Source organism: Solenopsis invicta, chromosome 4, assembly GCF_016802725.1.
Source record: "Solenopsis invicta isolate M01_SB chromosome 4, UNIL_Sinv_3.0, whole genome shotgun sequence".
Lineage (NCBI taxonomy): Eukaryota > Metazoa > Arthropoda > Insecta > Hymenoptera > Formicidae > Solenopsis > Solenopsis invicta.
Genome location: NC_052667.1, coordinates 1602404 through 1617174, shown reverse-complemented (window position 1 = coordinate 1617174; position 14771 = coordinate 1602404). Strand labels below are relative to the sequence as shown.

Sequence of the window (14771 nt, the reverse complement as noted above, 5' to 3'; positions counted from 1 at the left end):
GTCGGAACGATCCAGGATTTATGTTATCTACGGAGGGCTCGTGGGACGCGCACGGTGCACGTGTCGGGGAATTCGGATTGGCGGAAAAGAGGGGAAGGAACGTGAAGGTCGTTCCGACCGATATATATACGAGGAGGGTGGAACCTCTTTCGGGGGTCGGAGGAACCTCTGCGAATTCTCACCTCGCCATCCTCGTAATCCTGCCTTCCCGGGAGTCGCGCGCATTACCGCGTGCGCGCATATAGGTGTGCATGATAAATGAAATAATGAAACTCGGCGTCTCTGGCTCTCCGTGCTTCGAGCTCCGCGTAATTAATAGGAGGAAACGCGACAAAGTGTTCGTTACGGCGCGGCGCGGCGCGGCGCGGCGGCACCGTTTCTAATTTTGCCGTAGTGTAATACACAGTATTAATTTTGCCTGCTTTATTATGCCACTCTTTTTTAATATATCCACGGAATATCTAACGCAGATGTATATACACTGCGTGCGTTATGTAATTGGCTTGGACGGTGAAATTCTATTATTTCCCGTACAGAGGAGACGTCTCTTTATAACCGAGAAAGAATCGAAAAGCTCGTTACAAGGATAAGCAGTGTTAATGATGAATAATGTCGAAGTTGTACTTACCTGCAAGACCAGATTATGACGGACGTTAAAGACGTGTATTTTCACAGGGGTATATAAGGGTCGTAAAAAAATTAATTTTCTAGCGAACGTTGGTTGACTTTAAAGGACTGCGAAAATTAAATTACGGAAAATGGAAAGGAAGAGAGGAGGCAGAAAGACATTTTGTCATAATTACTATCACGCGAATATTAAAAAAAAAAAACCAGACAACACTCTCGAGTCGTTTAAAGTCACCCAAGGATCGACAGCAATTCTTCGGTCTCTCGTCGGTTTTTATATCAACACGTTTATTCTGATTACGTTGAGGTGTGTATATATTTATAGAGAGAGATCTATAATTATATTGTAGATACACGTAGTATGGTCGTCGCAATTTCAATTTTTGACACGCTTGCGTTTCTCTCGTCAGGCTCGCCAGATGAAATTTCATGAAACATTTGTACTCGCACACACGCATCACACACACACACACATACGCACGCAAACCGCAGAAGAATGTACAAACAAACACGCACACGTTTACTCATCCAAAAGATTATGTACAATTCAACATAGACACGATTCGCCAGGCTCTTTGTCACTAGTCTCGTTATTCACAATTTTGCATCAAATAAAACTGCGTCAATCGAAGAGCGGAAATCAAACACCGGTCAAGCGTTAAACATTATATCCAATAAAAAGTGTTTCGAATTTCGTGCTTGCAAGAGCACCGTTTAGTATTTTAACCCGTGATTTTTCGCACTTGATCGATGCTTTTCTCACACTTTTCAACTCGTCGGTAATTATGACGATAATTAAAATTGCAATAATGTAAATAAAATGCAAACAGAGCGCTACAAATTTTTTTGCGATTAATATCCGGGACGAACGGACGAGAAACGAGAGTGAACCTCGAATGTGCTCGGAAGTCCGAAGGCAATTTTCCATCGCGCGACGTAATGGGCAAATAATGTTCATTCCGTATTCCAAAATTCGAACATTGCGGTACACTTCGATATCCGATAGATATTCAAAAGAACCCGAATGCAGTATCTATGCTGCGGGGATGGACTACGGATGCCGAGACGTCGGCGAATTGTGCGGCGGTTATCGTGGCAGTGGTACGTAAGCGTCGATGAATATTCCGTTACAGAAGTGACTTTTGATGCTTTTTAGAGCTTTTGGTGCTTCCGGTACAAGCTAATAGACTCGTGCCGCGGACTTCAGTCATGGAGGCGTCGGGCTTTGGAATTGACTTTCAGATTTTGATAAGCCGATGCAGATTTTCGTGTAGGGGCTTCTTTTGAAACTGACGAAACGCGGCATACTGGGCAGGTCGCTATTTAGCTTCAAGGGGTCCCTCTCTCTCGCGGGTGCATGCACGCCGCAATGCAGCCCCCGTACAAAGTGCAACTGAAGGCTGTATAGTGAAACGAACGAGCCTGTTCGAACCTGCTGATTTAACGGGCAATTCTTATTTGCCTCCTTTTTCAATTACGCCGTTGATTGAAAAGAGCAATTTTAGTTTGGAACAAGGACAGAGTATAATTGTAATAATTCGTCGCGATAAATTTGCGAAAACATTTATATAAAAAAATTTTTGCTATTATTAAATTATTTAGTTATTTTTATTTATTTTATAGAATTACTTATACAACGATATCACGTCATCGCGATAACATTTCAGTCTGTTGAAAAATAATTGAAAGTGTGTTAATGTTAGGAAGGGAAATTTAGCGCACTCGAAACTACTTAAACATCAAACTAGTCGGAAGCACAAAATCGCCTTGACATGTATCAACCTGTAATTGGTCATTACGCGCGTTCGTTCCCCGCGCGAACGTGAAATTGGGTCGCGTCGTGAAACGCGACGTGTATGTGGCCATCGCTTCTTTATTACCGTCAAAATTTTCGCGGCGGCGGAACCAGCCGCATTCACACGCGCCCGCGGTATTTGACAGGAAACGTGGAATGTATTGCAGCAAGCGAGAAGCGAGAATTTAGGGAGGAGGCGCGCGAGGAGAAGCGTGCGCGATCGTTAACGGAGCGCGTGCTTAAAATACCTGCGAAACCGGAAGGACTTCGCCAATCGAACTTTTGTACATGTGTACAGACACACCGGTGTACGTACCGGGTGATCCACTGCAGCTACTGCACTGCAGCTATTGTATGCATCGTACGTGATACGAGTGATAAGTTATAATTTTATCAGGCTAGACTATCAGGCGTTATTGCGATCAAACGTGTGCACAAATACTTAAATATAATATTTAAAGCGACTGAGCGTAAGAATGATTACGGATCTCGTCGGAAACTATTATGTAGAAAGACTTTCGAGTTGTAAATTCGAGGAAGGGTTCACATTGTTTAGTTACAATTGTGCAAGATTTTCTTCCTACGAAAAAATTGTAACTAAAAAAAAAATACTATTGCTGCAGGCGGAAGTAGAAGATTATGCGTTATCTCTTCGGTACAAGATATAAAACAAGAACAAGATATAAAAGAGAACAGCAGTTTAAACAGTACAATTCGATATTTTTTGCACCGAGAGAAAAATCGATCTTACAGAGATTCAATTGGAGCACTCGAGATATAATTCTCTTTTCTTTGTCCACTTCGATCTCGTTCGAGCGCCGGATGTAAAAAAGGAAAAGAAAAAAAAGAGAGAAAGAGAGAGAGCACGTTCTCATCTCAACCCTTCCGTGAATTCTTGAAAATTCTTTATCGCGACGTAAATAACTGCGACATTCTAACTACAATGGAAAGAAAAGCGCGAGTTTGAGTTATCTAACAGTAGCTCGAATGTAACTCGGGACTCGCAGTGCCTGTCTGCGTTAGTGAAGATACTCTCCCGTAAGTTGAAAATGATGGAAGAATCAACGTAAGTTGTTTTCTCTTTCTAACAGCAATAAGTTATGAGAAAATCATGAAACAACAGTAAGCGCATATCCACACACACACACACACACACACACATACACATATATATCTCTTTTAATTATTCTTAATCCCCGATCGCAGATCGCTACCACAGTCACGTACGTACACGCGGTGAGAGATTCGCGTGTTTGCGCTCACGCGACACAGGCACCATACGCACGCAGGCATATACACGCGCACACATGTACATATACATATATCTTTATTTCCTTGTCTGACCATTAATCGCAATCCAATCGTTTAATTATACACAGTTTCACCCTCTCTCGAAATTGGGCCTCGCTTAATTGAACGCCCGAAACTTCACGATATACGCGGAGGTATTGTATTACGCACACTCTGAAAAAATATCTCGGCGCTGTACATCGGAGCATATATCTTACAAATTACAAAGGGATGTACACGAAGGAACGCTCGTCACGTCGACTCTCTTCGTGTCCGTCGACCGACGAAGACGATGACGATGGCCAATAACGGTCAATAACGTCATACGTTAATAATAATTAGCCACGAGAAAGAACGATGAAATGCTGGAGGTAGAGACGCACTCGGATAAAGTAAGAAACTGAATAATAATTCATGCCGTACAATAATCACAAAGTTGGAAAATGTCTACTCAAAAAGGAGAGAGGGCTTGCGAGCCGGGGTCGTTATTCGTTTCTTTTCTCGTGCGCTACCAAAAAACGATTTCCCTGCGAACGTACCTCGTAATGTCGTTAACGAATTCGTCGATAACGATCCTTCGTGCCTGTTCTGTCGTCCCTCAGACAAGTAGGGGTTTAACCTCGGGCATCTCGCAAATAAAGTCTCTCTCTTGTCTCGATGTTCCTATGTACAGAGTATTTACACGTTGTCTCCGCTGCGTAAATGCGACGAGGACCTATATATATTTATATATATCTCTAAGATGTACATACGTGTACATTTGTACGATGCACAACGTACGGCGACGCGCGAAAAATACTCTCTATAATCGCTCTTCATCGTCTCGAAGGCGAACTGAATGAAAATGAGTGCGACACATGGCAGTTGGATTGTGCGCGTTTGGCAGTCCTAGGACACACATTTGTCCATGAGATTTCGTCGCACGTTACGTCAGTCTGTTAAAGGGATCAATGGGAAGCAAATATAAAAATCGACAGTTAAAACGATTATCGCGTTTATTACGTTGCGACTTGATAAATTAGACGTGACATTTGCGACATGAACGGAAAATTATTTTCAATTCTATTCCTCAAGTCTATTCTCAAGCGCTTCTTCTTAACGATTTTCATCGTAGAATTCAAATATTCTGCTCGCATTGCAAATTTGGATAGTCGGAATAGTTTCAATATGAACGATTACAAGCACGATTGTCTTGCCAGGAACATAAAAAAACCGATAGCCGATTAAAAAATAAAGCATTATTCCGGACTGAGATATTTCAATAAAGCTCAAACTCCAATTAAGTTTCGTAGAATATATATAGCACGATATAATTTACCGTTGGCGAGCCACTTTCAATTTAACAGTTCCGCAACGTTATTGTCTTCGATCCCGGCGCAAAATATCCTCCGATCGAACGAAACGTAATTACGGATAATGCATAGATGCTCGTCGCTATTGATGCGCAATGTACAAGGTACGTCTGTTTAATTAGAATTAATATACATATTTTCGGAGCGCAGCAGGCTCATTACCCATGCACACGGTAATTTCGATAATTATAGTCTAAATTTACTCCGTGCCTTCGTCTCCTCGAGGAAAAGTTGCTATTTACAGTGCTGCACGCATACGAGTATGTCAGGTCATCTTGGAAGAAACTCCTGTGTCGCATTATTGTGAAAATTCGACTTCCGCTAAAATTTCCGTGCGAATATTATTCCGTTCACACGCGTCATGCAAATAGACTAGAAAGTTGTAACGATGGAAAGGTAAAGAACGGACTCGAGCCACGAAAGAGAAGATCGATAGTTCCGCTTATTTTATAGTTAGCAATTTTATTCTTACCTTAAAAATTTTCGTAGGGCATACTGTAAATAATTCAGAATAAATGTCTATACGCTTTCCGATAATAAAGTCAGTTTTTATATAATATGCTGAAATTTTTTAAATATTACACACCACATTGTACGAATAATAGTTAATTTTTTAGATGTTTTTGCGAAAATTATTCGATCGATCGAACAGCAGCATATGGCTAGTTATTAAATTTTTATTTTCTTGATAAATAAGCTAATACCGGAGAAAAATTTGTTTGGTCGAACATACGTTTATTTATGACAGTTTCGTTATGATAAAAAATAAACCCGGAAATTGTATTTTTGAATTGTCCGTAAAATTATATTTTTCAAGACGGAGAATAAAATCAAATGGTAACGTAGCAAAAGGATGAGCACATGTCCGACATTGAGAAAATCTTCACGTCGGATTTTTGTAACTGCTGTGCTTTATACAGTGCACTTGTTTCGCGTCGCGGCTGCCAGCGCGGAAATATTTTGCGGATTTTCGCGGAAATAAGTCGATCTTTCTCTCGCGACGCGGATCTTCTTCCGTTCTCCAAAATTTACCGTTGCACTTGGCGCGCCGTAATCGACACGATACGACACTCTGAGAAAAAAGGAAGAGAAAGAGAGAGCATATCGTCGATAAAGACGCGCCATTCTACGAAAATACACTCAACGCGACGATCTCCTTTATCCCCATACCTACTTTGTAATACAAAGTATACTCTTGGGAATAGAAAATCTACATTCGCCGTTGCGAGACATAGATACATCGATTTTTCCTCCCGCGGCACGAACATCCGCGGTACGCGAAAATCTAAGTTTTTTTGGACATGTTTCTTTTCGTTCCATCGGCCATTCAGTGAATCGATGGGAGCGGGGGGTCTTGGAGAAATATTCGTAGATTTTTAGATGCCAATATTTTTAGAATCAAAATGATCTCATCACCTATAGTGATGTTCTTCCATGATAAAAATTTGACTTTGTAATTGTATTACGTTTTCGATTAAGAACACGTTAATCTTAATATAGGTATCTTTGGCATTTTTTATTACGATATAAATTATATTATAAATCTGGAATGTTTTTTTTCCTGAAATCTAGAATCGTTTTAATTACACTTTTGGTTCGTCAAAATTTTATGAAATTTTATTAATATAACTCTTCTGCATACTTTGAAATCTTGCCAAAGATAAATAGAATCTCTGAAAATTGGGCAGTGATAAAGTTGATATATTTCTTTTCTAGATTTTTACATCACATGATATATTTTGCCGTATATGAACTCGGAACACAATGGAATGTGAAAACGAAGGATTTTAGTTGCTGTACGTTATTGAAATCTTTCGATATGTATTCTTCAAGATTATTTGGTCAGTCCTGAATATTGGTATCATCGGCTACCTCGATAGGATTGCAAACCGTGCATACAAAGACATCTAGCTCTTTCGTTATACTATCCTTGGTACATTAACGTGAGTCTTACCGAAGCGTAGCCGTCCGATAGTTTTCCTCGTTGTACGGCGTCGTCAGTCACGATCAGAAGTTTGTCCATTTCAGGACACGAGAGCACTGTCGGTCGTCGTCGGGCGAAAGTCCGAAAGCGCCTGAAAGCGAACGATCACGTCGCTCGACGTGCGATTGCCTCGCGTCCGAACGAAACTCATAATTCACATTAGGTATACCTTTTCCCGAGAATTCGAGGACGTTACCGGGGAAAGCACCGCAAGTCCAAGAATCGAAAGGTCGCGCACCGTGAAGACGCGCACGATCGCCACGAGCCGGCGGCCATATCAGACGTAGTACTCGTTGACGTTGAGCGCGTCGGAATCGCGTCCCTATACGCAGCTCTCCTGGGTCGAGATCAGGGGCGTGCGGACGGTGACGACCTCTCTCGCCGGATGATGCTGCTTGCCACTCATGACGGTGGCGACTGTGGAATCCTGGAGCACGTTCGCCGTCGTTATTGGGGTGGTCGCGCATGACGGCGCATTGGAGACGTCCAGTTTGGGTGGCCTGGCGTTGTGGTCGATGCAGGCGTAGACTGTGGCTTCCTTCGCGTACGGCTTACCGCCCACGATCACCCCGAGACCGCTGCCGTAACCCGGAAGACCACCCAGACCGCCAACTCCGCCGCCGAGACTAGCCAGTTTGGCATCGGTCGCCAGAGTCGACAGGGTGGTGGGTCTCGCTAGGCACAACTCGGCATACGTCACCTCCCCGGATAGCTGAAAGAGAAGGATTAGGACGCGCTACAGACAAAGAACGGTGAATGAAAGGGAGTGTTGCCGCAAAGAAAATTTTTCTAGCCTTTTTTTTAACGAAAAGGGATTCGTTTACAGCGGTCATCTGGCTAAATGGCGACGGGAAGGCTAATACGTTGACGGCAACATGACTAGGTACATGTACACTGCTGCAGATATGAATATGCTAACGCGATAGCGAACAGAAGGATACTTTTCCGCTAACCCCTATTGAATGAGAACTTCATTGAAACATACAATAATCGCCGGGTTCTACATGAGCCTTGAATCCGATTAGGGATTAAGTACGTGTATTGTTTCCATCGATCGAATCTGCCGCGTATTATGCAACAAGTCCGCTTGGATGTCTAATGACACGTGGGTAACAGGAGATTAAACCAATTTCAATACATTAGTGTTGGTTTATAGATGTGTGCGCGGGGCGTAATCCGCCAAAGTAAATGCAACCATTATACTGCGACGCGTACGACCGGACATTTAAATAATCCCCTGTCCGTGGGACGCGGCCCAACTTTGGCGATAGGGCCAAAGCATTCCTAAGAAACTGGGAGAGTTTCCGCGTCGCATTTTCCCTGGACTTAGATAATACGGGACGGGTCTAACTTTCGAAATTTTCACTCCTGAATATTCCTGAGAGACCGCCTGGGCTAGTTGGCTCGTATTACGGAAACTTTTGACGGCGAGAGTTCCTTCGACTGTTTAGGACGGCAACCCCTCGAGTGCCCGGCGCCATTTCCTATAAATTGGACGCAAAACAGCGCGGGAAATGTTTCTTTGCGATGGAACATAGGGGAAAAGGTGGCGACGTGGACGAAGTTGTTCACAGAAGCGCGAGCGAGCTCGTTGGATTTTATCGTATATAAAAGAAAAAAAAAAAATTGGCGAGTTCCATAAATTTTCAAAGCCCAAGCTGATCCTTGTACCGCATCTTATTAACATCGGAGATTTTCTTTCTACATTTTCTGTGGAGATTCATATTTTATCGAGAGACTTAGCAAACTCTAACAATTTTCTACGAGTGCTTAAGGTTACGAAGAATTCAACGCTGATAATCACCCATACCGCCAATTCTGAAAACGCTTCAAATTCAGTGAAAGGATTTGAACAATTGGTATTTAAAGAAAAAGCAACAATTAACCGAAGGGAAACGGAATACGAAAATCCTTAGCGATAATCAAAGTTTTCCACTCTGGAGTTTTGTTCCTGCCGAGGTTTTACTAACAGAACTTTAGATCCCCGCGGTAATTAGCAATTAATTTGGTGTGAAATTGAGGATGAAGTTTCAGCGAATCGTGACGAAAGGGACTGAAGAGAAGATCGGAGAAAATTTGAAAGCAAGTCCATGCGAACGTAACGAGAGGGTTGGCGCGGCGTATTTTGACTCTGATTGTCCGTTATTGCGAGTTAAAAATTTTAATTTTTGTTTTCGCGTTTATAACTCGCCGGTTAACAATTACGATGCGCAAGATAAATTTATTTGAAAAGATCTGTAATTTGTAGCGTTAGAATTTCTCTGACCTCAGAATGGTTCCCAAAATCGAGAGAGGAGAGACGTGGACAGTACAATTTTCTAGTTTCGAACTGCTGGAAGCGTTGCTTTCCGGTTGAAACTTTACACAGCGCCATCCTCTCCCGGATGGATACTGTTATTTCAAACTACACCGCTGGAGGACTTCCTTGAAAACGTTGGCCAAAGCTTTTCGCGAAGCTCGAAGGAAAACGGAAACGACGCGCTGGTACGACAACGGCGCGATTCGGCGAACTGCTTCGCTTCTTTCATTTCTTTGCACTTCACTTTCTCAGCTTCCCATCTCATTGGATGAACCTATTAACTTTATTAAAACGTCCTACGCTCGCTTGACTAACGAAATTTTCGTGATTTAAACTATCGACTTTAATTGTTTAAAGTCTTTCTCTCTCCTCGCTGCGAGCGGGTCGTATTATATTCATTTCCCTCTCATGAAATCAGACCGTCCATTTACACGTAGTGGCTATAGCAACTATACGATACATAATGAGCGGGACAACAAAGTATAATTTAACACAGATTTTGAAAGAAATTGTTAGAGTTTGTTAGAGAATTGGATTTCGCATTTGGCGATTATTCACCAAAGCGTTTCGTACGATTATAATACGCCATTCAATTTCTACATTATCTATCTTATTTATCGAAATATATTAATATCAAGACAGTTGAATTTAAAATAAAGTTATGTATGCGCAGAAGGTCAGTGATTTGAAAAATCTTAGCATATGCATTTTTATGAAATTTCAATGGCATTTTCCATTTTCATGTTCACCATACTGGATTTGTCAATTTAAAATTTAATCATATTTGACATCAATGACCGTAAAAATTTGATATATGCATTTTTATGAGATTTTTATGAAATTTTCATTTTTATGCCCGTCATATTGCATCTGTCATTTTGAATTTTGAAATTTAAACCTCGTTTGACATCAACGCAATTTACAAAAAATCTCTACATATGCATTTTTATAAAATTACAATAAACCTTTTATTTTCGCGCCTGCTGCTGTTTGATTGCATCTATTATTTTAAATTATTTTTGGCATCATCGGTTACAAAATATTTATACATGCATTTTTATAGTTAACCAATAATTTTTTGAATTTTGATTAAACATTTATAGCGCATTATGCATTGTACTGCCGGGAATTAGTCTACCGATATAAAGTCAAGGAAATTAATAAATTTGATCAAAAAGAGAACTTTCATCAACACGTACGGTACTCACCGGCAATGTTGGATAATTGTTATAGTCGTTATGCGAATAGGCGGGAAGTCCTTGTAGGTGATTATTCGTTTGCTGGGTCGGAAGGGACGACGGTGGAAGACCATCCGGTGTGTTTTGCGTTGCCAATGGTGTGCCCGAAGTCGAGCCGGTCAGCTGATAATCTGAATCTTTCATTCCAAGCACATGAAAAATTTCCACTTTGCTTCGCAGTAAGATATTATCGATTATAGTCTTGTTGAAAAGTTCACGTCTGCTTTTCAAAGGGATCTTGACATATCGATTAGAATTTGTAAGTAAACGTGAACTTTTCAAATAACGTGGTAAAGTTGTACGAAGCTTTTATCAAAAATAGAAATAAATTCTTGACATATATTACTACGACAGAATGTAACGGTTTCTCCTTGAAGTAATATTTAAATAAATCACACACGTACACACATATGTTTATATAAGGACAAGAAATAAAACATTTTCTTGCATGTTATAAATTAATTTGAGAGATTGAGCTAGTTTGAAAATATTTTATTAATTTATCTCATTAAGAATTAATTAGATGTTACAAAGCGCCATGGCTGTGCAAATTATTCACAGTTTGCTTTATCACTGAAAAGAAAACCGCGATATAACGTGTTCGTTATGCTATTAAACTAGTTAAATCATTAATTCATATCATGATGACATACTGAACTTTATCGTAATAAACTAATAACTACAAGGTATTACTAATGTATCGATACCTGGCTTAATTCATCGAGGAGCGGTATACTAATGCGATATGTTAATTAAATAGTAATTTGTACATAACCAGATACCGTTTTGATCGTGATTAAATAATTAACTAAGTAATATCGTGTTCAGAGTAATTTTCTTCATTAACTTAACATTACATATCTCGTTTAGACAACAAATTAGCGTTCTGGATATATTTCAGACTATAAAAATAAAATTGCTGGTAATTATAAAGGAAATAATTTGCGTCTTTTTTCTTTAAAGAAACTTCTGTCGATATTTCGTTATTAAAAAAAAAAAAAAAAAAAAAAAATTGAAAAAGATGTGTGTATATGTGTAAAAAAATGACGGCTTGACTTTAAAAAGATTGTGAAGAATTTCCTCATGGTTATATTTAACAAATTTAACAAAGATCATCGGCGCGATAGCAACTATTTGAACGTCGCAAATAAAGGATTCGCATAAGCGAGTACAGTGAACAAGTCTCCCTCGTAATCGGCTAGGTAATTTATTAACAAGTCCGGGGTTAAGTTCTATGGTTACCAGCTGTACACTCAACCATAACCGCGTTCGCCAGTGCTGTAATACTGCGGTAATACTGCGAGCGATGTAATGACGCATAGCATAGCGTTGTACGATGCTGTTAACGAATTGCGGCGCGTTCGCAATAGAATCCGCTGAATTTCCGGTCTCGAGTACACTTGGTCAAGTGTTCTCGATTGCCGTCAATCAGATATTACATTTGAAAGCCAGAGTCGGGCAACGTAACCGATAAAATTTCCATGTCGTCTCGAATGTCAAACCCTCGGAATAGCAACGTTAATCCTTTCCTTTCTTATTTTTCTCTTTTTATGAATTCAGTTCAAGTAAAACTGCACTTTTACATAATATTTAATATCACCTCAATCGAATTGAATCAGTTTTGATTTTTATGATATAAGAAATTTTATTAAAAAATTTCTAACTTGTAAAATTGCAAGAAATTTATATTAGAAGCAATACATACAAAATTGTTTTATCAAAATAAAGATAGATCAAACAGATCTAGAAGGAACAAAGGAGTTAAACGAATAGGAAACTCGTTTCGGCGTGGCTGATTTTTTTTAATTACGATCCAAATTGGAAGCCCGCTTTTTCTAAAGTAAATTCACTAAAGCGTACGCAAAGAAAAGTGGGGTAACCGGACACCACCTTGTTCATATGATGAGAGTAATTAAGCGTCTAGTATTATCTAATTTTAAAGATAGAGGAAAAAGGGAGAGGGAACTGAAACATTATTCACGTGCAATTTGGACTTGATTATAGTACTTTGTTATTATCGACAGCATGAAATCGAGAATTACTCTCGACGTCATTGTATCTCATTTTTCTCGGTCAGTTGCGCAGTAAAAAATTTACATGCGATTCTTTGGCTTTAAACTGAGAAAGAACGTCATCCGCGAATCCTTCAAAAACTTGTGATAAAAATATGGAATTTGTTCCGTACGAGTGGAAGTTTTCGCGTTGCCATTCAAAAGGCAGGGCGTCGCCCTGGTAGGAGGGCATTCGCATCGCGTTGCACCTCGTCTTCAGTTGTAAAACGTGCAGGGATGTATACGTTAAAAATTTTCAGAGCAAACGCGAATCGAGCGTGTGCGTCGATCGACGTATCGCGCAGCGATACGTGTTACACGTTATTCATCGTAGTGTACAGCGAGCCATTGCGTTACTGCACGCGATTTACGCGGCCAAATAATTTCGTACATTGTCTGAATTCTCGCAACCGTGCCGCTCCGCACAGGATGCTGCCGAATTTTTTATTTATGCATTTACGCATTTTCCGCGTAAAGCGCGCATCAAACGACGCAAATATTAAACAATTCGGGTAATAAAACTGACAGGCGTGATACGTTTACTCAATGCCGTGTAATTTTTTGGATATACAAAGCATTTCATGTCCGCCTTTTATTTTTTATTTTATTTCATTTTTTTTAATTAATTATTCACGTTCTTGTGCAAAGACAGTCTCGGGGAACGTACCTTTGTTGGTTGGCACAACGTCCGGGTTTCTGTCGTCCGCATCGTAAAGGTCCTCCGAACTCGGCGCGGTAGCTTTCTTTAAAGGTAAATCGCCCGGCCTTTGAGCTCGCCTCTCGCTCCTCATTTTCAGCGCCGCTAGGATGGCGACGGTGATGAGCAGGAGTGCGGCGACCACGCCGATCAAACTTCCAAGTAACGGGGTGAACTCGAAGGGTACCGGAGTACCTGTGAACAAAACGCGCACTACTCTCGTGCAAGTACGTCGATACAAAGTTTTCCGCTCGTGCGGACATAGAAAAATTACGGTTACATCGAAGAAAAGCGCTAAAGATAGCGCTGAGAAAATTCATCCATGCCCCGCAGAATCGAAATAAAGTTGCGATGATGCGCCAAATGTGGGAGTATCGTGTGTTTACTAATTAATGCGAATATGCTTGGTATATTTGCGCGTGACGCTTCCGTGTCCCAAAAAAATATTTTATTTGCGCGAAACAATAAACCTACAGCTCCGGAGGAAGTACTGGCGGGACAATTTTCCGGACGGGCTGCGAGGGTAAACGGGTTAAACGAGTTAAAGTCGCATTACGCCGTAAAAAGATTCAAGATATTTGGCCCGCGCGCGAGAATGGAGCCATCTGACTACCTACCTACCTACCATTTCTAAGATTAATGAATTCGAATCCTTTTGATATCTCTCCACGTTTAAACACCGTTCCCGGGCGACGTTTAATTTTCCACGCGCCCGTCTTCCGCCACGTCTTCTCTCTCTCCTCCGCACTCTACTCGCGCGCACTACTCGCTATCGCTCTACCCGTCCGTTTTTTAATCTCTTTCCTTAGTCCCCCGGACCCTCCTGAGAGACATCGCTCGTAATTGCCACTCGTTTTAGTCACGAGCGACCGAGTGTTTTTACTCCGTGCTCCGATGCACAGCCAAAGTGCACGTTAATTTTTAATCAAGGCGAAAGTGCACCGGGATACCCATGATATTTACCTGCCATCTACCTTCCATCGTCACCTCTGCTTTTCCCCTATTTCCGTTCTTAACTTTAGTTGATTTTTAAAGACATGTTTTTGTTCGACGATTTGCACCGGCGCGGTGGCGTGTTGCTCCTCATCCCTGTAAAATCCGTTCTAAGCGATCTATAATTCGCGTCAAATTTCAGGAGGGAATACTATTCGTAATTTTATATACTGCGCATTTTTTCATATAAAGATTTTTAGAAAATACCACATCGTACCGTTTGAAAATCTTTTATTTACTTTAATTTTAATATATCAAGAAACAAAAATTTTGAAACAATGAGATGAATAGAGTTAAACTTTAAATGCAAAAAGAATTGACCATTTCAGTTTTGAGAATGATTGTTTTACCCGAAAATAAATTGAAAGGTTTCCTACAAAAGTCAAATCCATTTGTAAAGAAATGTAGATTGCAGTGCCAAATCATTCTCTAACAGTATCACATT

General features: G+C 40.6%; 1 protein-coding gene across 4 annotated transcripts in view; it reads right to left on the bottom strand.

The window, feature by feature from the left end:
* Positions 1–887: 887 nt before the first annotated feature.
* The window catches only part of LOC105195749 (synaptogenesis protein syg-2), a 279821-nt gene continuing 265937 nt past the window's right edge, over positions 888–14771 (bottom strand). For 2 of the 4 annotated variants that reach the window (XM_039448565.1, XM_026133676.2), the window contains 3 exons: positions 13304–13546; positions 10556–10722; positions 888–7760 (listed from right to left, as the gene is read on the bottom strand). In XM_039448565.1, the coding sequence (XP_039304499.1) occupies positions 7371–7760; positions 10556–10722; positions 13304–13546 (800 nt within the window). In that variant the 3' untranslated portion in view covers positions 888–7370. The remainder of the gene's footprint in view (positions 7761–10555; positions 10723–13303; positions 13547–14771) is intronic. The other 2 variants (XR_005574637.1, XM_039448564.1) reach the window with 2 other exon arrangements.